Raw genomic sequence first — 27,267 nt, 5'->3', positions numbered from 1 at the left:
ATCCAAGGATCAAAACCCATCCGTTGAGAAAGAATGAATGTGGACAACACAGATTGAACATTATGGTAAGTACATAGCTTTTTACTTTTAATCTTTTATCTTACATAAGCATTTTGCAACCTTTGGACATTATTGCCCTAAAATTAAAGCATTAGGCTTCCCTGTTTCTTTTGCGTGCCATGTGTACTTACCCCCTCAGCCAAACACGAAGAGCCTGTGGGTTTTTTATGACTGGGTTTTCATCAAAAGCTGTTAAGTTTTCTTCACAAGTGATGGTACAGATAAAAAGAGGAGGTGGTGTTTCCTGTTCTATTTGGCACTTGAAACCAATTATGCCGCTGGGGGTAGAGTTGTGTCTTTCAGCTTATCCCGGTTAGGGGTCGCCACAGCGGTACTCTGGTCTGCTAATGTTTGGTAGTGGATTTTTACATGCTGAGTTACCAGCCCTGATGCACAGCCTTCAACGAAGGCACGCCCATTCACGCATGCCTCCACACACAAGATGCTCTAGCTGAGAATCGAACGCGACAACGTCTTGCTGTGAGGCGACGAGTATCCCCTGCAAAAAAGTTTTTGTTTTTGATCGTTCTTTCATTCACAATTGATTGTGTTCGAGGTTTGAGACTTTCTCGCAACTTGTGTAGATGTTTATACTCAAACCTGCTAAACATATGAAATATGCATATATACATTTTACATATGCATGTGTGTACATAAGTATACACGCACATATACTTCTGTGTGTATGTATATCTATATGTGTGTGTGTGTGTGTGTGTGTGTATATATATATATATATATATATATATATATATATATATATATATATGTGTGTGTGTGCGCGTATGTGTGTATATATGTAATGTTTGTATAGATATATAATCTCAAGCATGTAATATAGATGTGCACTGGTTATTGCATTTAAGTCTGTATGTGAATACTGTTTCAGTTAACCATCTCATTAAATAAGTTTGCTTTCTGAGAGCTTGTTTTGAGGGCTGCTTAGTTAGACTGGAGCAATGACTGGCATTTTGTATATTTAAGTTGCTCTTAAATTATTGTGATGTTTATGAGCAGAGTGCAAGTTTTATGATCCTTTGATTTATATTTACGTAAAATTTAAATAAAGGAAAAAACAGGCGTTTTGATGCTTGTGATATAGCAATATTTTCGCGTATCTCACTATAAAAGATTACTCTTAAGATGTGTGTGTGCACACGCAAACCAATGTTAAGAACTTCGCAGATATTGGTTTATAGGAATATAGATGACCTTCCAATGTCACTGTTGCTGTGTTAATCTTTGGGATATCCTTCCAAGGCTATCCATATTGTCCGGCTGGCATAGTAAAGCCTGGGTGCCCTCCCCTAGTGCTGCATGACCTCGGCCCTTACAGATGCCGTGGTAAATAAGAACGTATAGACATAAAATGCCTCAACTTTCTTGCTGTTAGCTAAGACCCGAACTCTCGTTTCATCCTTAGTTTGTCATGTGATTTATGCCTGCTCCTACCACCAGAAGGATAAGTATCTTCATTGAGGACCCTTCTGTTTGTAATCTAAGTTGTATGTAAACTGTGCAGGGGGATTAGTGTTGCTGTTCTTTCAGCAGGAACATATTAAGATGTTCTTCGTGTTTCACTGTTGCAGTCATCACACTTGTGTTATCGGCCTGCAGGAGGTAGCCCTCAGTCAGCCCGAATACCAGTGACTTAGTATTTCTGTGTCAGATGCTGTCGCTCCAGGATTGACATCAGGTAGTCAGGGGTGTAAAAACAGGCAGCCGACACAATTACATCAGTCTTTCATGCAGAGGAGCCCGAAGTAGAAGCTGTTCGCACAAGTGCAGGTCGGCCGCTACCTGAGTTTTCGTTTCTGAATTGAATCATCCTGAAGTCTTCTAAGGCTAAGTACCCCGGTTAGGGATCCTTTTTTCTTTCCCCAACCGATGTTAGAAAAAGTTAACAATTATCTCGCCTGTGGAAAGCAAATACCACACAGATTTCCATTCTTGCTGCGTCGCCTTTTTAGGCCCAGACCACTACGTACCTCGCTGTCGGTTTTGCCTTGTTCAACGCCTGAACAATTCGTCGTTGGGCCCTTATTGTCGCTAAATACTTTCACACTCTATCTCCGTATTCCAAAATGGCTTCGGTAAGCCATTCGACTACTGATCTTCCGAAAAAAGTAAGGATAGAGACTGAGACAAGACCGCACAGGTCCAAAATTGCAGATGATGCTTCCGTTAAGCTAGTCGCCAGTTTGCCGGTACTCAGGACCTTTCGCAGCTCCTGATGCCTGCTTCAATGGATTTGCAGGCCTCTACAGAGACCCATTCGGAGTGTGGTATGCCACAAGACTCCACTTCGACTACGGAACCTACGGATGTCTCTACCTTGGCTGAGTCTAAAGCCGCTGAAGAGGCACTGGCTTTTGAGGAAGTTCTTTGCATTACCAATATTCGACACAAACCGACTTCTTTCTTGTCTTCAGTTCTAAGGCCAAGAGTAAGAGCTACGCGTAAAAAAAAAAACGATGACCCAAACTCAAGCACCTGCTTCCTTGCCACAACATCAAATGCATAAAATGATGGAAGACCTTGTGCTGATTAGGGGAAGCCAGCCTTCCCCTGCCAAGAGAAAGAGACCTGTCCCCAGCAGCTTTAACAGAGCAAGAGTCCGACTCTGAGGTATCTGATTATGAAGACATGCCTTTAACTGCTTATGGGGATTCAGATGCAGAGGAATCCATTCCCTCTGCTTCTCCTGCAGAGGATGCTTCTTTTGGTGAAACCTTACTTTGAGAGCATTTCCACTGGGAATGCCAAGGCTATCCTCAGTCCAAAAAGAGACTTGGAGAATTCCTAGATTTGCCCCAACATAGGTAAATACCCCTAGTCCTGGATGATGTTTTTATGGAATCCAGTTTAACTCCTGATACTTTACTCCCTGCGGCTAGGAAAACAGACAGGGACTAGAGTTCCTGACTCAAAAATTCTATACCTCTGTCAGCAGTAGGATTTTTGAAAATCTCCCAAAGGCCTAAAGGTGTCCAAGCAACTACAGCTAAGAATCCCACCCCTTCGGATAGGGATTCCAGAGCTTTAGACAGATGGGGTAAGAAAGTATACACCTTTGCATCTCTCGCCATTAAGGCTTTGAATTGCCAGTTTCACATGCTGAAGTATCAACAACATATTATGGAACTTAAGCAAAAAAATTTACCTTTACAGACTGTGCACAAAGTAAAGAATTACAAGAGCTTATGCATTCTGCAAGCCAAGTTACAAGCATACTTTGCAATGTGCCTTAGATGCCCTAGAAGCATTTGGCAGGGCAGCAGTCACTGGTTCTATACTGAGAAGGCATGCTTAGCTTAAGGAGCAGACCTTGCCAGACCATGTAAAGTCAAAATACTAGGCACTCCTTTGAACAAGGACAATCTGTTTGGCATCAAAGCAGAAGAGGTTCTTAAAAAGATGGAAGAAAAAGCTAAATCTATGCAGACGGTCTAAGGTTTCTTGCAAGTAAAGCCTCCTACATTCAGTAGACATTGCCCTTGAAAGCGCATTGGTCCTTTCCAGCCCCCTCAAGGCCATCTCAAACTAGACCCAGGGGAAAGTCCCCCCCCCCCCCCAGACTTAGTCTCAGGGTTTGCAGAGAGATCTAAGCAATGGAGTGTCTCTACTTCAAAAACAGGGAGTGCTAAGCCATCTCCTTAAGGAAATAATTCACAATGACTTCTCAACTCAAATCTCCACCTCTGCCCAACTGCTCGTGCCCCTAGGAAGAAAACTTGCCCATCATGCAAACAACTGGACTTCCATCACCAAAGACCGATGGGTCCTCAACATTGTATCCCAGAGGTACAAATTTTACCTCCACTCACTGCCAACCCCAAAAGGGTTCACAGACCTTCCTCCAAACCAGTCTGTAGAGGCACAAAACCAAGTTCAGTCCCTGCTTTCCATAAGGGCAGTTCAGCCTGTCCCTGTGGGACAGATAGGTTAAGGGTTCTATTCCAGACTTTTCCTGGTACCCAGAAAAGAGGGTACTTGGCGCCCAATCCTAGATCTTTCCATTCTAAACACCTTCCTGGTGGTACCAAAATTCAAAATGCTCACCCTTCAGCAGCTTCTTCTTATGCTGGCCAAACATCCCCCATAAGGGAATCTTGCAGAAAATACCTATGTTTCAGAGCAGGCTCTATGCATTATCAGTTCTGTGCACTTCCCTTTGGCTTATCTACTGCACCCAGTGTATTCACAAAATGCCTGGCTCCAGCCATTGCATATTGCAGGCAGAGAAAAATTCATATTTACACATACTTGCACAATTGCCTGATTTGGGCAGACAGGAATCTCTACTCCAGCACCTGTTGTTTGTAAAGAGGCTTCCAACTTTAATGGGGTACACCTTCAATGAAAAGAAATCACATCAGGTACCAAGCCAACAGTTTGTATTCTTGGGAGCAAGATTGAACACATCTTCCCAGATGGTATTCTTCACTCCAGAAAAACAAATGTATTTGACAAACTACTTCAGTCTTCTGGCCACCAAAGCCCAGCTATCTGCAAGAAAAATACTGCAAGCCTTAGGGTTCATGGCCTCTTGCACTCTACTAATTCCATATGCAAGACTGCATATGAGGAAACTTCAATGGTACTTCAGTTTGTGGTGTCAACTTTCTCAGAACCTGGAAACAATTTAATTCCTATCATTCCTTGCCTAAGGGCAGAGTTTCTTTGGTGGCCAGAGGCCTGCTACCACAACAAAGGACTCCCTTTCACTCTACCCCCTGCCGCCCAAACTCTAACACTGAGTATGCATGGGGGGCTCACATGGCAGGACAAGGTATTCTAGGCAAATGGAGCCCAAAACAAGTGCACCTGCATATCAATCAACAAGAAATTTTAGCTGTACAGAATGCTCTGACAGCCTTCAAGCTCCTTATTCTTCCAGAGCAACTGTTGATGGACAACACCACAGTTATGTGGTACATAAACAAGCAGGGGGAACCCATTCCTAACCACTTTGCAGGTTAGCCGTGGCTCTGTGGGGGACAGCCTTGAGCAACCAAGTGCACCTGCAAGAGATTCCTGTCAGGCAAACTAAATTCACTGGCAGATGACTTGAGAAGAAATATAATGGACCTGCACGAGTGGAAACTGGAACCCAAATCATTCAAGCTTCTGATCCACAGGTTGTGGGGGGGCACCAGAGATGGACCTCTTTGCTTTCCCTCAGAACTTTCAAATGAGCAAATATTGCACCAAAACTCCCCACAGCCAAGCATGGAAAGTGGATGCTCTGTCCTTTACATGGGAATGCCTGTCTATCCCTTCCCCCTCTGCCCCTCCTCTCTAAGGTTTTACTAAAGACCAAACAGGACGAGCCACGGACAATCCTGACTGCACCAGACTGGCCACGCCAGCGCTCTTACCCACCTTTGCGCAGTCTGACAGTGCTGCCACCTTGGCACCTGCCTCACACCTCCTTCCTGCTGTCCCAGCAGGAGGGCCAGATTTTGCATACTCAGTTACAAACCCTGAACCTAGCAGCCTGGTTCATCCCCTGAACCCTCAGTAAACAGGTGCTGGAATGTCATCCTGGAGGCAAAAAGGCCTACTATTAGAAAATCCTATTCAGAAAAGTGGAAAAGATACTGTTCTTGGAGCCAGTCTCAAGGAATGGGCACACATGTGCCCAGCTTTCCTCATATACTAGATTACCTAACAGAAATGTTCCACAAAGGCCTATCCTCTTCAATTAAGATTCATGGCTCTGCCATCTCAGCCCATTGTAATACTGAGCCCACCTCTCTTCTCTCATCCTTTGGTCAAACAGTTCTTGAGAGGAAATATGCAAGACCCCCCCCCCCCAGGAAAGCTCCCACTCCAGCCTGGGACCTTGACCTTGTTTTGGAAAAACTCATGCTTCCACCCTTTGAGTCTGCTGCTTCAGCAGAGTTAAAATTTCTCTCCTAGAAAACAGCTTTACTTCTAGCCATCACTTAAACAAGAAGAGTGTCTGTATTGCAGGCCCTTATGGCTGTGAAACCCTTCATTGGCTTCCATGTAGACAGGGTTCCCTCAGGACTAACCCATCATTTATGCCGAAGGTGGTATCTAGTGTGGCTTTAAACCAATCCATTCATTTGCCAACCTTTTTCCCTAATCCTCAGAATAAAGGGGAAAGGATCCTGCACTCCTTGGGCATACGCAGGCAGCTTAGGTTCTATCTGGACAGGACTCAACCTTTCTGGAAATCTGACCATCTGATAGTTTTGCTACAGGGGCAGAGGACAAACAATTTCTACATGGATAGTACACTGTATCCATTTCTGCTGCAAACATCATGGGAAACCTCACCCACAGGGGATCAGAACACATTCCATGAGGGCTACGTCAAACCTCTACAGCATTTCTCAGGGAAGTCCCTGCCAGGGACATTCTGGAAGCTGCAACCTGGAGTTCTGTACACACCTTCACCAAGCATAACCACCTGACTATATTTTCCATATCCAGGGCAGGTTTTGCAACAGCAGTCCTGCAAGGCATGCTAGTCAGCCCCAACTCCTCTTGACTGCCTCCACCCTTCTTAAGCTTTGGGAATCCACCCAAGTGTGATGACTGCAACAGTGAAACACGAACATAGTATGTGATGGGTGAACTCCACCCGATGCTTAATAGTGCGTTTGTTGACTCTAGCACAAAAACGGCAGACCGAGACGTCGTGGTCTGGGCCTAAGCAAGGAATACAGAAAGAGTGGAAATTCTTGTGCGGTATTTGCTTCCCACATGAAATGCAATTATTAACTTTGTCTGACATTTGTCTGAGGCAAGAAAAGTTTCCCCAACGGGGTACTTAGCTTTCAAGAAGACTTCGGCTGAAATATTTTCGTAAATCTCAGGAGCTGGCCGACCGGCACTTGCGAACTGCTTCTGCTTCGGGCACTGTGCGGCAAGAAAGACTGAATAAGATGGCATCGGCTGGCTCTTTTATACCCCTGCCGCACTGACGTCAGGGAAGAAGTGACAACAACCGACGCCAGACCTAGACTTTGGAATTCGGCCGACCGAGGACCCGCCTGACGGCAGGATAACCCATCTGTTATGACTGCAGCTGTATGAGCACTCTAACATCTACATTTATGGTAGGTACAAAACTGTACTTTGTGTGTACACTTACCATAAATGTAGATGTTAAATTCACTGTTGCCGTCCTGGATGTTCATCGTGCTACACTGCTGCAGTCATCACACTTGGGTTATCTGCCGTCAGGCGGTCCCGCAGACAGCCTGAGTTTCAAAGTCTTGGTCCGGCGTCGGTTGCTGTTGCTCCTTCCCTGACGTCAGTGCGACAGGGGTATAAGAGGCAGCCAACGCTATTTTCTCCAGTCTTTCTTGCCGCACCCGAAGCAGAAGCAGTTCACAAGTGCCGATCGGCTGACTCCTGAGATTTTCAAATCGAATTTCAGACCGAAGTCTTCAATAAAGCTAAGTACCCCATTGGGAAACCTTTTCTTGCCTCAGTCCAATGTCAGAAAAAGTTAACTGCATTTCTTATGGGAAGCAAATACCTCATAAGGACTTTTATTCTTATTGTATCCCTTGCCTAGGCCCCGACCATGACGTCACAGGTTGTCAGTTTTGTGCTAGGTTTAACAAACGAACTATTAAACGTCTGATTTCACCCGACATTATTTTGGTAGAAAATTTAATTATACCATGCCGTCGGAGCAACCGACGACCGGGATGCATAAAAAGCGCAAAGATAAGGACAGGCAGCTGAGACCCAAACCAGACACAGACGCCTCTGCTAGGCCAGTCGCCAGTTTTCCGGTTTTCAGTGAGGAGCCTACGCAGCCCCTGACTACCGCTGATTTAGAACCCCAGCCTGCATCAGACTCCCAAGTGGAGATTGCAGGGCCTCCAGAGCCTTTATCTTTAGGCCCTTCCGACTCCATGGCTGAAGGGGATTCCAGTGCAGTTGAAAGGCAGTCAGTTGCTGAAGGTGTCTTCAGACCCGACTACACTTACTATTAAATCCTTTGCAAAACTGAAAACTCCATTAAAAGTAAGGAAGCCTGTACAGTAGTCTCCAGTGCAAGGCCCCATGCCTAAGAACCAGATGCTTAAGATGGCTGAAGACTTAATTACTCTAATCAGGGGTTCCCATCCCCCACCTGACTAAAGGCCTAGACAGGAGGACTACGCTTCCTCTGACCAGGATTCCATTACCTCAGATTCTTCTGAGGAACAGGAGTACTCTTTTTTTTTTTTTTTTCCCCTTTATGAAGACTGATGCTTAATAGTCTATTCCTTCAGCATCTCCCCCAGAAGACTACTCTTTTGGGGAAACTTTACATACCATGAGGAAACATTTCCACTGGAAAGGCCGGGATTACTCTGATTCTAAGAAAAGGCTCTGACAGTTCCTATTACTACCCCAGCACAGACCCCTTGCTATTCCACCTGTTAGACATTGTGGATGATGTTTATTCAGAATCTAGCCTTAACCCAGATTCATTACCTCCTGCACCAGCCAAACCAGACATACTACAGAGTTCCCTGACTCTCATAAATTCCTATATAAAAGCCCTGTTGCTGACCCAGAAACCATTTCCCAGGGTCCCAAAGGGGTTAAGGCCTCTATTGCTAAAAATCCTGTACCGTCAAAGGGATTCTAGAGCACTAGACAGATGGGGAAAGAAAGTATATACCTCAGCTACTCTAGCTATGAGGGCCTTAAATTACCAGTTTCACATGCTGAAATATCAACCATATTTGATGTCTCTATTGAAACAAAAAATGAGCGCACACACAGCAGCCTGATTACAAGGAAATGCAAGATTTGTTGCATGCAGCAGAACAAATGGGAAAACCTACTTTGCAATGTGGATTTGATTCATTGGAAGCCTCTTGCAGAGCAGCTGTAACAGGGTCTGTCATTCGTAGGGTTGCTTGGTTAAAAGAACAAACTTTACCTGATCATGTTAAAGCAAAGTTATTGGATGCACCCTTACAGCAGGATGTTTTATTTGGTGTGAAAGCAGAAGAGGTTTTAAAGAAAATGGAGGATAAGGCAAAATATATGCAGACTGTAAAAGATTTTTTTACAGGTTCAACCCCCTTGTTTCAGCAAAAATTGGCCAACCAAAAACTGGTCCTTTCCAACTTCTGACAGACCACAGGGGGGCAAATACAGACGCACAAGGGGCAGCCACAAGGCTCTTAAATGCCAAGACAATGGGGTGCCACAACCCAGAAAGGAGGAGAAGACAGGTCTCAAACTATCAGAAGACAATCACAATGACGTACCCCTCAGACATCCAAGCAAATCACTCTTGACAGCTCCCTTGGGAGGAAAACTTGTACTTTTTGCAGACAATTGGCACATAATCACAAAAGACAAATGGGTCCTAAATATTGTAACTCAAGGATACAGGTTCCACTTTCACACTTTACCAAGGATAAAAGGAATACCAAACCTGCCATGAAATCAACGGGCAGAGGCTCAAAGACAAATTACAGCACTCATGGACATGAGAGCCATTCAACAGGTTCCTACACAGGAGCAAGGACAAGGATTTTACTCAAGACTCTTACTGGTTCCCCAAAAGGACAAAGCCTGGAGACCCATTTTGGACCTTTCAATTCTAAACGCATACCTGGAAGTACCCAAATTCAAGATGCTCACACTACAGCAACTTCTTCCCATGTTGGGCAGAAAGGCTTGGCTAGTAACGTTGGACCTCAAGGAGGCATACCTGCATGTACCTATCAGACAAAATTGCAGAAGATACCACCGATTTTATAGCAGGTACAACTTATTACCAATTCTCTGCACTGCCCTTTGGCTTATCTACTGCGCCCAGGGTCTTCACAAAATGCCTGGCACCAGTAATTGCATACTGCAGACAAAGAGGAATCCAAATATATCCATACTTGGACGACTGCCTTATTCAAGCAGACAGCAAGGACATTCTTTTAAAACATCTGGCTTTTGTAAAAAAACCTACTAAGTTGCCTAGGGTGCACAGTAAACTAAAAGAAGTCAAAACTAGTTCCCTCAAAAGACATAATATTCCTGGGTGCCAGCTTAAATACAACGGCCCAGATGGCTTATCTCATGCCAGACAAGCAAGGACAATTAACTCAATACTTCAAAATGATGGCAACAAAGACCCAACTCTCTGCAAGAAAAATTCTGCAGACCTTGGAATTCATGGCATCTTGCATACTACTAATGCCATATCCAAACTGCATATGAGGAAATTACAATGGTACCTGAAAAGCGTATGGACTCAACACAGCCACAGCTTGGAAACAATAATACCACAAATTCCCTGCCTTCAACAGGAGTTTCTATGGTGGGCTCAGGCATGTCACCTCAACAAGGGTCAGCCTTTCACCTTGCCCACAGCCATCAAACCATGACAACAGATGCATCGGATTACGCCTGGGGAGTGCACATGGCAGGACAGTGTATTCAGGACAAATGGTCTGCAGATCAAATGCATCTCCACATCAATCAAAAAGAGAATGCAGCTGTACAGAATGCCCCAACAGCTTTTAAGGACCTCCTACATCCAGGACAACTTCTAATAAAGATGGACAACACCACAGTGATGTGGTACATAAACAAGGGGGCACACATTCCTACCCCCTATGCAGGCAAGCAATGACCTTGTGGAATGCAGCACTGACCTACCGAGTTCAACTACAAGCACAGTTCCATGAGGGAGCATTTCCATTGGGAGAGCCAGGATTTTTCAGAATCCAAGAAAAGGCTCAGAGACTTTCTTTTACTGCCTCAGCACAGGACCCTTGCTGTTCCCCCTGTACTAGATATTGTTAACTGCCAACTACAGAGATTCTGCACAAGGACTTATCACTCACAAGCATGGAAGATGGATGCTCTATCATTCAGCTGGAAAAGCCTAACAGTTTGTCTATCCACCACTACCTCTATTCCCCAAGGTACTCCTAAAAGTCAGACAAGAGAAGCCAAAAATGATTCTGATTGCCCCAGACTGGCCACGCCAGCACTGGTACCCAATCCTAATTTTTCTTGCAGGTAGTTGGGTCTTTGTTGCCATCATTTGAAAGTAATGAGTCAGTTGCCTTTGTCTGGCGTGAGATAAGCCCTCTGGGCAGTTGTATTTAAGCTTGCACCCAGGAATATTATCTCTTGAGAGGGCACTAGTTTTGATTTTTTTCATTTACTGTGTGCCCTAGGCAAATTAGTAATCTTTTTACAAACGCCAGATGCTTTAGTAGAATGTCCTTGCTATCCGCTTGAATAAGGTAGTCCAAGTAGGGATATATTTGAATTCCTTTTTGTCTGAAAAATGCAATTACTGGTGCCAGGCATTTTTGTGAAGACCGTGGGCGCAGTAGATAAGCCAAAGGGCAGTGCAGAGAATTGGTAGTGCATTGAGCCAGCTATGAATCTGAGGTATCTTCTGCAAGATTGTCTGATTGGGGCATGCAGGTATGCGTCTGAGTTCCAAGGTAACTAGCCAAGCCCTCTTGCCCAGCATGGGTAGTAGTTGCTGCAGTGTCAATATTTTGAATTTTGGAACTTCCAGGAAAGCATTTAGAGTAGTCAGGTCCAGTAATGGTCTCCAAGCTTTGTCCTTTCTGGGTACCAAGAAAAGTCTGGAGTAAAATCCTTGTCCCTGCTCTTGCTGTGGTACTTTTTGAATAGCCCTCATGTCCATGAGAGCAGAAATTTGTTTTTGTGCCTCTGCCCATTGATTGTGTGGTAGGTCTGGCATACCTTTTGACCTTGGTAGGGTGTAAAAGTGGAACCCTGTAACCCTGGGAAACAATATTCAGTACCCATTTGTCCTGGGTGATCATGTGCCAATTTTGTGAGAAGTGCTGGTTTTCCCCCCTAAGGGAGCTGCCAAAAGGTAAGAGCTTGGCATTGGTAGAGGAAAGTCATTGGGACGGTTTCCTATAAGGTTGTGATTTGTCTTCTCCTTTGGGGGCAGAAGCACCCCATTGCTTAGGTCTGAATGAGCCTTGGGGCTAAGATCTGCCTCTTGGGCGTCTGTATCTGCCTCTTTGTGGCCTGTCTGACACTGGAAAGGACCAATTTTTAGAAGGCCAGTTCCTGCTAATTCTGGGTGGCTGAACCTTTAAGAAATCCTTTACTGTCTGCATTGATTTTGCTTTATCCTCCATTTTCTTTAACACCTCTTCTGCCTTAACACCAAATAAAGTATCATGTTGTAATGGAGCATCCACCAATTTTGCTTTAACATGATCAGGTAAACTTTTTTTTTTTTTTTTAACCGAGCATGCCTTCGAATGACAGAACCTGTAACTGCGGCTCTGCAAGAAGCCTCTAATGAATCAAAACCACATTGCAAAGTTTGCTTTCCCACTTGTTCAGCTGCATGCAATAAATCCTGCATTTCCTTATTTTCAGAACATTCTGAGCTTGTAAGCATTTTCTTTTTTAGCAAAGACATTAGGTATTGTTGATATTTAAGCATGTGAAACTGGCAGTTTAAAGCCCTTACAGCTAAAGTAGTAGAGGTGTAAACGTTTTCCCTCCATCTGTCCAGTGCTCTAGAATCCCTATCAGAGGGAACAGGGTTTTTTGCAGTGGAAGCCTTAACCCCTTTGGGACTCTGAGAAATTGTTTCTTGGTCAGCAGCAGGGTTTTTATAAAGAAATTTGAGAACCTGGGACCCTGTAGTACCTGTCTGGCTTAACTGGTGCAGGGGGTAAAGAATCAAGAGACGAACTGGATTCAGAAAATACATCAACAATATCTAGTATAGGGGGAATAGCAAGGGGCCTGTGCTGAGGCAGTAAAAAGTCTGAGCCATTTCTTGGATTCTGAACAATCCTGGCACTCCCAATGGAAATGCTCCCTCATGGTATGCAGGGTTTACCCAAAAGAGTAATCCTCAGGAGGGAGAGGCTGAAGGGATAGATTCTTCAGCGTCAGAGTCCTCATAGGGAGGAAGAGAATATCTATGTTCTGAAGAGGAATCTGAGGAAATAGAAACCTGGTCAGAGGAGTCGGTCAGTATCTTGCCTAGGCTGTTTATCAGGAGGGGGATGGGAACCCCTGATCAGAGTAATTAGGTCCTCGGCCATTTTAAGCATCTGTTTCCTTGGCATGGATGACTGTCCAGGTGAATGCTGTACTTGTTTTTGTCTTTTAAAGGTGTTTTGGACTTTGCCTTGGCTGCTTAAGTGGTCTTGATAGTAAACTGTAAAGGTCTGAAAACACCCTGGGAAGTCGATGCCTGCTCAGCAGCTCCGGACCCATCTGAGGGAATAGTTTCCGTAGGTCCAATACCTTGAGTCTCCAGAGGCCTAGTTGTCTCCACGTGGGAGTCTGAGGTGGCCTGTGGCTCTGAGGTAGCGGGTGTCCGGGGCTGCAAAAGCGCCTCACTGAGAACCGGCGACTGGCCTAGAAGAGGCTTTGTCTGTTTTGGACCTTGGATGCCTGTCCTTTTCTTTGTCCTTGCGCTTTTTATAAACTCTGGTAGTCTGTTCCGACGGCATTATATCGTTACTACTTCAGCCAAAGTAGTGTAAAGCAAAATCGAACCGGCGCTTAATAGCGCGTTGGTTGAATCTAGCGCAAAACAGACAACTAGCAATGTCGTGGTCAGGGCCTGGGCAAGGAATACAGTAAGAATGAAAATCCTTATGAGGTATTTGCTTCCCACAAGAAATAAAATTGGTGACTTTTACTGACATCGGTGCGGAGCAAGAAAGTTTCCCCAACGGGGTACTTGGCTTTATTGAAGACTTTGAATCTGAAATTCAATTTCGAAAATCTCAGGAGTTGGCCGCCCGGCACTTGCGAACTGCTTTTGCTTCGGGCGCCACACGGCAAGAAAGACTGAAAAAAATGGCGTTTGCTGCATCTTTTATACCCCTGGCGTACTGACGTCAGGGAAGAGGCGACAGCAACAGACGCTGGACCAAGACTTAGGAATTCAGGCCGACTGCGGGTAGCCTGCCAGCAGGATAACCCAAGTGTAATGACTGCAACAGTGAAACACTATGTGTGTGTGTGTGTGTGTGTGTGTGTGTGTGTGTGTGTGTGTGTGTGTGTGTGTGTGTGTGTGTGTGTGTGTGTGCATATGTATACCCTGACGACCTGACGTCATGGAAGGAGAAGACAGCAACCAACGCAGGACCCAAGACTTGGGAATTCAGGCCGACTGAGGGCAACCTGCCAGCAGATTACCCAAATGTAATGACTGCAACAGTGAACACACTTTAACATCTACATTTATGGTAAGTGTACACAACTGTACTTTTCAAATCTGGCTGGGAAATCTGATCTTGACCACAGATGCTTTAAATCTGGCCTTGGGTGCACATTCTATCTGGATTCAAGTCCAGGAAAAATGGTACCAAACATTCCTAAGAAGTCAAGGGGCCACTCTTTTTTAGCATTTACTTCTCTGAAGTCAAAGCGAGTGTCAGTGGGCTCTGGCTGGTTACATTTGCAGGTGATTGCAAATTAGGAGCTGTCATTGAATCGCCCACCAATAAAATATTCTCCAGTAAGGGCTGACAGACAAACAACTGGTGACAGAGCCATGGACTAAAACTAAATGCAAAGAAATGCATATTGGTATCCTTCAGGAAGTCATCCACCCCCGATAACTGTCATATTGACAACACCCCTAAGAGTTGACCTAGTAATCAGGCACTTGGGAACGCACACAGACTGTAATCTAGACTTTGACCATCACGTATCTACAGTAGTGAGGAAATCCTATGTTGTGCAACTTGTAAACAAAGGTATGGCATCCAGGTCCAAGGAAGTCATTGTTCCACTGTACTCTGCATTCATCAGTCTTAGCATTGAGTACATTGCCCCCTTTGGTAAGTACCCAACCAGGCATATCGAACAATTGGAATGTCCACAGAGGTTCCTCACATAAAGAATACAGGCCATAATTAACATGCCCTGTGCAAACCACCACAAGACCCTATCCCTGTTTTCTGTTTCATTCAGGCTATTGAGGGAAGCTCTGTGCCTGGCGTACAAGGCATTGCCAAACCAGACTGTGATGGACCTAATGTTTGTCCGCAAAACAAACCACCAGAATTGCCTGCGCTAAAAACTTAAAAGTTGCCTGTGATATAAATAGGACCTTTCTCTGGAACAGGCTTCCCATCCATGTGAAGCAGAGTTCCTCCCTGACCCAATGTAAGTGCAACTTGGACAAGTGGATGGGGAACAAGAAATTCATCCCTGGTTTGGCACCTGTATTGTAATGGACACAGGCAGCCTGTAAATGTTTCATCTCAGCTCCTGTTTACACTTGTCAAGGATACCAGAACTTGTCAAAGATTTGGGATGCATGGCTAGGCTTAAAAAGACCCTTGTGGTAGCCTAGTTAAACATGTATGGACCTATAAATTTGACAGCCCTTGAACAGGTGGTGGCAGTCAAAGAACTGTGGAATTACTGAAAGCCCCGGTTTCCAAACACCACCATAGCAATGTGGTATATCAGTAGTGAGGAGCACATTCTTCCCTTCTGTTTTGCTTAGCTATGCAGCTCTGGGAAGCATTTCAGTCCATGGGTCTAAATCTGATGCTCCAGTACCAGCCAGGGCAGTAGAGCCATCTAGCAGACCACCTCAAACAGATCACAGACTGACCTGCATGAGTGGACATTTAAGCAGACATTTTTTGAAAACCTAGATGTGTGCGCCAGAAGTAGGTCATGGCCTCAAGAGTAAACTGGCAATTAGAAAAGTATTTCACTAGGGCCATAGGGCATGGAGGATGAATGCCTTCTTTTCAGTGGATAGGTCTGTTTTTCTTGACATTCTCTCCTACTTCTCATTGCCAAGGTTGATGCTGAAGATCAGGGAGGAAGGGACAAGGGTGATCTAACAGTGCATTTTTGGCAAAGGTAGCATTTGTTTTCTTTGATGTACAGACTGAGCAAGCAGGAATCTTGGCTGCATCCTCATAAAGTAAACATATTTCCCAAGAGTAGGGGAACTCGTACTCCCTAACCGGAACACCTTCAGGTTAACAGTTTGGATGATTTAAATCCTTTCCCCTCAAGAACAGTCTTTTGACAAGGATGTCCGATCATTCTGAAAGAGGCCCGAAGGCGGATTACCACAAAATCATACATCACAAAATGGAAAAGATTTACAGTCTAGCACTACTCCAAAGGTAGCTGCCACCATCTGCAAAACTTCTGGTTGCTGACCTATTTAACTCTGGCCTTACTTGCTCTTCAGAATTCATGCATAGGTCATCTCTGCTTGCCTCCTTCTGCATCCCTCCCCCCCTCCCCCCCAGCCCACCTTCAAAACAAATCCAGCTCCGGCCTCCCAGGAAAGTTTTCCTGTAATGGGATCTGGAGAATTATGTCACTTTTATTTTGTAGAAGCTTAATCTGTCACCTTTTGAATCTGCAGCCGTTTCTGACAACAGTTTTATTTTTTGGAAGATTGCTTTTCTAGCTGGTATAACCTCAACTAGAACTGTCTCGGATTTGCAAGCCCTAATGTGTACTGAGCTGTTTGATTTTCCACTCTGACAAGGGTAATTTTTGGGACAAATACCTCCATGTCTTAGCTGGTCACTTTTGAATACAGTTTTTATACCTCCTTGCAGTTTTCAGGGGAAGGTGTATCTTTTGTTTCCCTAAATGTTCATAGGCAGCTCATATATTACCTGGACAAGACCTACAACATAAGGAAAAACAGACCAGGTTTCTGCATTTAGTTAGCAACAAAATGGGAAAATCTGTAGGTAAGCAAACTGTTTCCAAGTGGATGTGTGTTTTAGGTGGTCCTGTACAGTGACCTTTTGAAGCATGTTGGGAACCTTGTGTTCCTGGCCAGGGGTACAGAGTGTAGACCTCTAGTTTGGGTTGAGGCAAGAATGTCGTACAAATATATGGTGTTGGCTGAAGACCCTTGTACCCAGATGTCCTGGCTTCACTGGCCTGAATATACCCACAAAGATTTTAAAGTAGAAATTGATAGGCATTCAGAAGCTATGTAGCTGAAACACTAATGTTCTTAAGGCATCATTTGTGTATATGCTGTGGGTCTTGACTACAGGAGGTATAAGCTATTGCATAGTGAAGAGTATATAGTCTGGCTTGGTTGGTCTTGCAGTCTTTACAGAATGGTTTGTCTGTGTGACCATTTTGCTGTGTGGTCCAGGCCTGGTGTAAATGATGTACACAAGCATGTACAGTTAGCATTGTAGTGAGTGTAACCCCCTTGCTGCATAAAGCATTTTTGCAGGCTTTGACATTCGCTGTTTGAGGCAGAATCGTTCTTTAGTTTTTGTAGTTTTGGAAATTGCATTTCTGCTCCTCGGGGGAGCAAAAAGATAACTTGAGCATCTATTATCAGTCTAGATGACGCAGTTGAATTTTTTAATACTACCTTCCTGAACATCCTTAATTACCATGCTCCCATAAGATTTTCCAGAACCAAAGCACAACCCTCCCCATGGCTACAGAAAACCACCAAGTCAGAAATGGAAAAACAGGGATATAAAGCCTGGGAGCACTGGCGCAAAACCAAAACCCCCTCAGCTAGACAGAAATTCCTAGAACTATGCAATAGTCAAAAAGCTAATAAAACGGGATAAATTCCAATACTACCAGTCTGCCCTAGACCCCTCACAACACAGCCCCAAACAATTCTGGTCCTCCATAAACTCCATCCTCCACCCAGGTAAAGTCAGTACCCCTCCTCCTAACATCCCTCACTCCTCAGAAAATATTGCTACCTCATTCAACACACACTTCACCCAAACCATACTATCACTAGCTAAACAACACAACCCCCTCCCCTCCAACCCACACCTTCAACTAGTAATCTCCCCACTGCCTTCTCTTTTTCTCCTGTACCTACCTCCAACATAAAAAACTCTAAACTTAAACCCACCAAATTAGCAGCAGTCAACCTCCCAAGTGAATACCTACAAATCGCAGCTAATGCTCTGGCCTACCCAGTATCCATCTTGATTAACCAAACTCTATCAAAGTTACGTTCACACACTGTGGAAAGTATCTCATATAATTCCCCTCCATAAAGGCGGACCCTCCGCAGAACTAACCAATTACCGCCCCATAGCTATTCTCTCTCCACTCTCCAAAATACTAGAGATGCATACACTCTCCGGTCTCAGACTACCTCCTTACTAACAACCTCCTTTCCAGTACTCAGCATGGTTTCCGACCAAACCATAGCACCACCACTGCCTTACTCTCCTTTACTAACACTATCCTTCAGCATAAAAACAATGGCTATCTCCCTGTGCTACTTTCCTAGATCTATCTAAAGCATTTGACATGGTCCCACACAAACAACTTATCTCTGTCCTCAATAACCTATCCTCAGTCAGTCACCAACTAGTTTCAGATTTACCTGTCTGACTGCCAAAAATCCATTGTTTGGCAGAATGACATATCTCCCAACTACCTGTCTTCATAGGGGTTCCCCAAGGATCCATCCTTGGAACCCCTACTCTTCTCTGTTAACACCAATAATCTAGCCTCTGCCACCAAACATGGCACACTCCTACAATACGCAGATGACTCGACCATCATCTGCTCAGCCCAGTCCGTACCAAAACTGCAAAAAGTCACACAGGAAGCTTTTTCCTCTGTTGAAATATGGTTATCTGATGCCCAATTAATACTCAACCCAAACCAAACTTAACTACTCCTCTTCCAACCCACCAAACATATTCAAAACAACTCTCACTTTAACATCACAACAAAAGACCACCACTATATACCCAACTGAACACACCAAATTGCTAGGAGTGGAAATAGACAATAAACTAAAATTTGACATTCACATATCCATGACCATAAAAAAAGTCCACAAAAAACTAGGAGCGTTATACAGAAATAAGCAATTTCTCACCAAAGCAGCAAAGATTTCAATAGCAAATTCTCACCTTATCTCCACCCTACTTTATGCTTCACCACTATATACCAACCTAAGGCAATGTGATCTAAACAAGCTAGAGACCTGCTACAACAAAATCTCCAAATTCGCCACAGGGACATCCTACCGTAATCACCACTGTCTCTCACTTGCTGAACTGGGCTGGCTTGAACTCCCTCACCTCCTTCAGTGGTATCAACTCTCACTCGCACACAAACTAGTAAACCATCCACTAAATGTCCCATCCCTCCAGAATCTACTCCAACCCTATCGCACCACCAGACCACTAAGATCCAGCAACAAAAATCACTTGCAGATCACTAAAGCCAATAACTCTGCTGGTGAAGCACTATTCTCTTGCGCCATAGCCAAATTATGGAACTTACTCCCACCCACAATTACCTCCGTACCATCATGCACCCACTTCAAAACATTACTAAAAGCGCACCTAAAAACATGCTGGCTATGCCCTTGCAACTCCCACTCTAATATCATCCACCCCATCCAACCACTACCTTTCTTTCCACTCCACTAACTACCTTGATTATAGCAAGCTCAGATGCTCATAAGCCTCTAGTACTTATTATACAGCAGGAACTTCTCATTGTAACATTTGTTGATGTTTGTTATGTACTTCACAGATAGATTCTAGTTTTCTACTGATGTACTATGTTCTTCATCTGTAAATATGTTGTAAGTAATTGCTATGTTAAATTAATTGCTATGTAATCCAATGTAAATACTGTCTGTTTATTTTACTGTGGAGCTTTTCTCCCAGGGCCTCCACTGAAAATGGACCTACGTCCAGTCGGACACTCCCGGTCAGCAAATTTAAATAAGTAAAAATAAATAAAATTATTTGCTGTCTTTGATTGCAGTTAAGTTGTGATTAAAGAAAAATTAATGCATGATTTGTATGTATTTTTGAAGTACTCAGAAGTAATGTTTTATTTGCTTATTTTTTTCATTACATAGAAAAATTAAGTTCTGAATTTTTATAACTTAAGTATTTGATGCTGCAATGCTAATACCTTGCAGTATTTGAGTAATATTTTGACATTTTGCATTTATCAAGTGAAGTAATTTTTTTTCTTTTACGTGTTTGGTTTTGGTGTTCATAGGATTGGTAGCTTTTGTAGATTTGGATGAAAGAGCCATTGATGCCCTTCGAGAGTTTAATGAAGATGGAGCCTTAGCAGTGCTGCAGCAGTTTAAAGAAAGTGATCTTTCCCATGTTCAGGCAAGTACTGGATTGTGCCTATATCTGCGATTTCCGATGCGGTTTCCACCACTAGTAAAATTAAGCACTATACTGTTGGTTAGTTTGACTGTTAAATTTAGCAATGACTGTTTAAAAGGTATAATTTTTGTACTAGGGTTCACATGATACATTAAAAGTGTGATTGTACTAGAAATGTCAGAAAGCATGCTGTCTTTTCTGTAATGGACTTTTTACTGCATTTAGGATGTCCTTCAAGAATGCAACTGCAGTCATAACATATGGGTTGTCCTGCCTCAGGCAGCCCTCGGTCGGCCGGATTCCAAAGTCTGGGTCCGACGTCGGCTGATGTCGCATTTCTCTCCGACGTCAGAGCGGCTGGAGTATATAAGCATCAGCCGACGCCATTTTCTTCAGTCTTTCTTGCCGCGCGGTGCCCGAAGCAGAAGCAGTTCGCAAGTGCCGGTCGGTCAGCTCCTGTATTCTTCGATCCGAAGTCATCAAAAAAGCTAAGTACCCCGTTGGGGACCTTTTCTTGCCTCAGCCGATGTCAGAAATTACTGAAAAAGTTAACAATTGTCTGTCTTGTGGTAAACAAATACCTCATAAGGATTTCCACTCTTACTGTCTACCTTGCCTTGGCCCAGACCACGATGTCTCGGCCTGTGTCGCCTGTGCTCGCTTCAATAAGCGCACTCAGGCGCCGGGCGGAGTTCGCTGAAGACTTTTTCGGCGATAAATTTGCTTATACAATGCTGTCGGAACTTCCGACATCGCAGACTCCTAAGAAACGAAAAGACCGGGACCGACATCCTCGGCCCGTGTCTTCCACCGACTCCATGCCAAAACCTACCGCGAGTGCTCCGGTTCCACCTGAGACTGTTATTTCACCGCTCCGAACCGAAGACACCGCATTACCGATACCGGAGGCCACACCGACACCAGTTATAGATTTTCCTCCGGATACTGAAACCGAGGAAATGCCCGAGACCATTGCTGTAGATAAGGTCACTCCTGCACGTGGAGCTGCTAGGCCTCCTATAGCCATGTCTATTAAGGCCTACACACGTGCTAAGGCAGCCAGCAAGACCAAGCACCTTGCAGCTAAAGCCTTTCCGCAGCCTACTCCTGAGACACAAATCATGACTATGGCTGCAGACTTAATTTCTATGATTAGAGGTTCACAGGCCCATCCTGAGAGAGGATCCCAGCCTCCTTCTGATAAGAGGCCCCGGGTTGAACCCTCTGACCCTATCCCTTCAGATGAAGATTCTGAGGATTCTGTCCACTCCGATGGCCAGGAAGAGCTCTTCCAGACCTATGAGGACTCTGATGCAGAGGATTCCATCCCCTCGGCCTCCCCTCCTGAGGATATTTCTTTTGGGGAAGTTCTGCATACCATGAGGGAACATTTCAAGTGGCAAGGCCAGGAATATTCTGATTCCAGAAAGCGCCTTCGAACCTTCCTTAAAAAGCCCCAGCACAGGCCCTTAGCTATTCCTCCTGTGCTTGATGTTTTGGATGATCTTTATTCTGACTCCAGTGTTACCCCTGATTCTCTTCCTCCTGCTCCAGCCAAGCCAGACAGATATTACAGGGTCCCAGAAACACATTCCCATTTATTCAGGGCCCATGCTGTTGATTTAGAAACTATTTCTCAGGGACCTAAAGGTGTTTCAGCTTCCACCTCTAAAAATCCCTTGCCTTCCAACAGGGAAGCTAGGTCATTAGAGAGATGGGGGAAAAAGGTCTACACCTCCACTACTTTATCTATGAGAGCTCTGAATTGCCTCTTTCATATGTTACAATATCAGGATTACCTGTTAGATGATTTACAGAAAACATTGGCCTCTCCTGATCCTTTAGACAGGAAGTCTTTGCAGGAAGCTTTACATAATTCTCAGCAAGTCAGCAATCACTTTCTGCAGTGTGGATATGATGCATTGGAAGCTTCATGTAGGGCAGCTATGACAGGGGCAGTCATTCGTAGACATGCATGGTTAAAAGAACAACCTCTACCAGATCATGTTAAGGCAAAACTTCTGGATGCACCCTTGGAAAAGAACAAGCTTTTTGGTGCTAATGCTAAAGATGTGTTAAAGTCCATCGAGGAAAAAGCAAAATCAGTTCAGACGGTCAAAGATTTCCTCCAGGTTCAGCCCCCCAGATTCAGCAGGAATTGGCCTTCAAAAAACTGGTCCTTTCCTAATCCTGAAAAATTTCAAAGGGGTAAAACAGGCGTGGCCGAGGAAGAGGGCAATACAGAGGTCCTTACAGGGGCGACAATGGCAGCCAGCAAACCAAAGAAGTGACACAGGGGTCTCCCCTGCCCCACAGGCACAATCTCAATGACTTTCCTCTACGTCCGCTGACCAAGGAGCAAATAGAAGCTCCCTTGGGCGGAAAATTATCTCTGTTTTCAGACAATTGGCACAGATTGACAAAGGACAAATGGATTTTGGACATTATAGATCAAGGTTACAGGTTCCATTTTCATACCTTACCAAGAAAACAAGGCATGCCAAACCTACCACAAAACCAGAGGGCAGAGGCTATCAAGCAAATTTCTCTGCTTGCTCAGATCAAAGCAATAGAAAGAGTTCCACAACATGAACAAGGCCAGGGGTTTTACTCAAGACTGTTCCTTGTTCCAAGAAAAGAAACTCAATGGAGACCAATACTGGATTTGTCCGCATTAAACACTTTTCTCATAGTACCAAAGTTCAAAATGCTGACTCTACAGCAACTCCTTCCCATGCTGGGCAAGGGGGCTTGGCTGATTACTCTGGACCTCAAGGAGGCATACCTGCATTTCCCTATCAGACACAGCTGCAGAAGATACCTCAGATTTCTTGCAGGGCCAGAGCATTATCAATTCTCAGCATTGCCATTTGGCTTATCTACTGCGCCCAGAGTATTCACAAAATGCCTGGCTTCAGTAATTGCTCATTGCAGGCTCCAGGGAATCCAAATTTACCCGTACCTGGACGACTGCCTCATACAAGCGGACGACAAATTGATGTCGACAAAAAACTTGAACTATGTCATACAATTACTTCAGGCTCTGGGATACACAGTCAACTTCCAAAAGTCAAGACTTCAACCATCCCAGCAAATAACCTTCTTAGGAGCCAATCTGGACACAGCCTCTCAAATGGCTTACCTGACAGAAGACAAGCAAGAGAAGTTAACTCATTATTTCAAAGGTTTGGCAAAACTCACCCAGATGACTGCAAGGAGATTCCTACAAGCCCTGGGTTACATGGCATCCTGCATTCTCCTGGTTCCATTAGCAAGACTACACATGAGAAAGCTTCAATGGTACCTAAAAAGCCTATGGTCTCAGCACAGCAACAACTTAGAGGCAACCATACTGCTCATTCCATGCCTACAAAAGGAATTCCTATGGTGGGCCTCGGTAAGCCAGGCAAACACAGGTATGTCATTCAAAAAACCTCAGATAACACAGACGCCTCAGACCTTGGATGGGGGGCGCACATGGAAGGCAGATGTATACAAGGACAATGGTCCCCAAAGGAAACACATCTGCATATAAACCAAAAGGAAATGCTGGCAGTAATGCATGCCCTCGAGGCCTCTCAACTTCAGCAAGGCCATTTATTGATACGGACAGACAACACCACTGTGATGTGGTATATAAACAAGCAAGGGGGGCACCCATTCTTACCCCCTTTGCAGACTGACAATGAATCTTTGGGAAAAAAATCACTGAGCCTAAACATACAGTTACAATCCCAGTTTGTTCCAGGCAAAGGCAATGTGCTGGCGGACAGCCTAAGCAGGAATTTCATAGATCCACACGAGTGGAGGTTACATCCGAAGATCTTCACACAACTCACCTTGACATGGGGCAGGCCAGAAGTAGACCTATTTGCCTCTCACCTCAACCATCATTTACAAAAATTCTGTTCAAGGACATACCATCCACAAGCTTGGAAAATAGATGCTCTTTCATTCAACTGGAACTTCCTAAAAATCTATGCATTCCCACCTCTGCCACTGATGACCACAGTATTACTAAAGATCAAAGCAGAGAGACCCAAGGGGATCCTAATAGCTCCAGACTGGCCAAGACAACACTGGTACCCACTACTACGGAGCATATGTCACAACAAGAAGTGGGCCCTTCCACAATAGCCCCTACTTTTGACTCAACACAACTTCAAAACAGTGCATCCAAACCTTCAGACACTGCAGCTAACAGCATGGGAGATCCCATGAAATAACCTCAATCAATCTCTCTCCAAGGAAGTTCAGCGGATATTAACAGAAGCTCGAAGACCATCCACCAGAAAGGTTTACTTAGCAAAATGGAAGAGATTCAGCATTTGGAATACCAGCAAGGGACATGATGCATCATTATTGAACATCCCACTCATCCTGGAATATTTGGCAGATATGCTACAGAATGGACTCTCATATTCTTCCATAAAGATACATGCTTCAGCTATTTCAGCTAGATATAACACTGATCCGCCTGTGTTTTCACATCCTTTGTTAAGGCAATTCCTCAGGGGAATAAAGAACATCAAGCCACCAAGAAAGGCTCCAGTGCCAGCTTGGGACCTCAACTTTGTCCTAGAAAAAGTGACTCCACCTCCCTTTGAGCCAGCAGCTTCAGTGGACTTAACAATTTCTCTCATGGAAGACAGCTTTCCTGTTGGCAATTACCTCAGCAAGAAGGGTTTCGGAACTACAGGCCCTAATGGCAATACCACTGTTCATAATCTTTCACAGAGACAGGGTCTCCTTAAGAACCAACCCTTCTTTTATGCCAAAGGTGGTATCCAGGGTTTCTTTAAATCAAGCTATTCACCTGCCTACTTTCTTCCCCAATCCTGAGAGCAAAGGGGAAAGACTGTTGCATACCTTGGACATTCACAGACAACTTCGCTACTACCTGGACAGAACCAAGACCAGTAGGAAGTCTGATCAGCTTTTTGTAGCTTACGCCCCTGGAGTACAAGGAAAAGCAATTTCCAAACAGACTATTTCAAAATGGATTGGACATTGCATCAGATTTTGTTATTCCTTCCATGGGAAGAATGTTCCAGCCAATGTCAGACCACACTCCATTCTTAAGAGGGGTGCCTACAAAAGACATTCTGGAAGCTGCTACATGGAGCTCCGTGCATACATTCTCCAAACACTACAATCTCCCTTTATACTCCAGATCCAGAGCAGGCTTTGTTTCGGCAGTCCTGCAGGGTTTGATTGCCACACCATCCCTTTCCTAGAGCATTCCTCCTCCCCCAGCTAAGCTATGGTATTCAACCCATATGTTATGACTGCAGTTACATTCTTGAAGGACATAGTACAGTTTTGTACCTACCATAAATGTAGATGTCCGATAGATATGCAACTGCAGTCGGATTTTCCCTCCCTCCATTCCCCTCTATGCCTTGGGTCCACTCCTATCCCTGTTTCTCTTAGCTGGGGATATCTGTTATGGTGTATCTGTTTATTGCTTACTTATTTGTCTGGAATCCTGTTTTTGCCTTCCAATTTGATTACAGCCTTCCTTGGAGGGCACCTGGCATCTGGGGCAAGAAACACTGAAGAAAATGGCGTCGGCTGATGCTTATATACTCCAGCCGCTCTGACTGAGAGAAATGCGACATCAGCCGACGTCGGACCCAGACTTTGGAATCCGGCCGACCAAGGGCTGCCTGAGGCAGGACAACCCATATGTTATGACTGCAGTTGCATATCTATCGGACATCTACATTTATGGTAGGTACAAAACTGTACTTTTTCATCTTTAGTAATGTTGGAGGACCTTTTACTGATTCCTGGATTTTGCTTGTGATGGAGATGCATTATCTTGCGCAGATTCGATTTTGCAATGTCTAAAAATTCTGTTTCTCTGTTGTGTTATTCTTAACATGAGGGAGTTGCCTGCAGTGAAGACCCAATGGTCAGTGTACAAAAGGCTTTCCTACTAGTGGTGCATCGCAAATAGGCTGCTGTCGGACATCTGCCATAAAAGTGACGTACGCACACACCTTCCTCAGAACATATTTGCTGCCAGTCCGGATGCTTCACCTGTATGTATGGTCTGCTCACCGAAGTACTTATTTTATCAACGTTTCAGATAAGTGCCCTGTTAGGGAATACTTTTTCATTGTGGCTAGGTTTTTTGTCTTCATTCAAGAAAGGCAAATGTTCTTGTGGATGTTAGATTCCACAGACAACCACCAGCAGTGCCTTTTCTGTCTTAGGCTTCCCCACGACCACAGATTCTTGTTCGATCTGCCAGGCCTTTGTGTCCAAAATCTTGAGAAGTAGGTTTGCTGCCTTTTCCATTTATTTAGAAAATCAGTGCTTTGAAACTCCTCACAAAAAGTGTTATGGAGGGTTCCACAGGGCCTGATGCAGAGTTGCTCATTAAGTGGAAGGCCAAAAAGCCTAAGCCTGAAACTTCTGCTGCATCTCTGGTGGTGAAAGTCTCTCTCGAGGCAGTTAGCCTGGAGAAATGCATAGCCCCTATATCTGAACCACAGACAACAGCCCATAATGGAGGCTGCATGGAGCAGGATGATGGCACATCCTCTGAGTTAACACAGGCATATCCAGTATGGATGTCCAGGGGGAGCCTAGACTTGTAATAACAGAGGGCCTTAGGGGAATCTCCCAGATTTTTGTTAGGGAAGACATGGATTATGACATCATAGAAGCCAGGCCTACATACTGTCCACTGACACTGCCTAGAGTGGAACTGCATACTTAAAATAAACCATCATTTATCACCACCCTCTGATCCACTTCAGGATGGGAAAAATTTTACACAAGGTATGTTTAATGCCCTTTTATGCCTTTTATTTCTCTTAGACGACCTCCTGCGGTTTCAACCCTGGCCACACCCTGGGTTACCTCTCCACAGAAAAGGGTCAGGGAAGAGGCTTCTGAGAAGAGTCTTCAGCATACTTTTCTCAGATCCCCTTCCCACTGGATTATACTTCCCTGGAGGAGGACTCCAGTGGCACTGACTCTTCAGTGGAGGAAGTTACCTTTAGTGAAACCTTGGGTAAGATAGGGGAGCATTTTAAATGGGGCAGCTGTCAGATGTCTGAGGTCCAAAAAACAA

The 27,267-nt window shown here is 44.5% G+C and overlaps 1 protein-coding gene across 1 annotated transcript in view; it reads left to right on the top strand.

The window, feature by feature from the left end:
• HNRNPR (heterogeneous nuclear ribonucleoprotein R) overlaps positions 1–27,267 on the top strand; it is a 1,454,575-nt gene that overhangs the window by 550,327 nt on the left and 876,981 nt on the right. Inside the window, exon 3 of the mRNA XM_044060074.1 lies at positions 20,062–20,180. Within this exon, the coding sequence (XP_043916009.1) occupies positions 20,062–20,180 (119 nt within the window). The remainder of the gene's footprint in view (positions 1–20,061; positions 20,181–27,267) is intronic.

This window comes from Protopterus annectens, chromosome 1.part2 (genome assembly GCF_019279795.1).
Source record: "Protopterus annectens isolate FY-2018-M chromosome 1.part2, PAN1.0, whole genome shotgun sequence".
NCBI lineage: Eukaryota > Metazoa > Chordata > Ceratodontiformes > Protopteridae > Protopterus > Protopterus annectens.
This window is presented reverse-complemented; position numbering and strand designations above follow the sequence as displayed.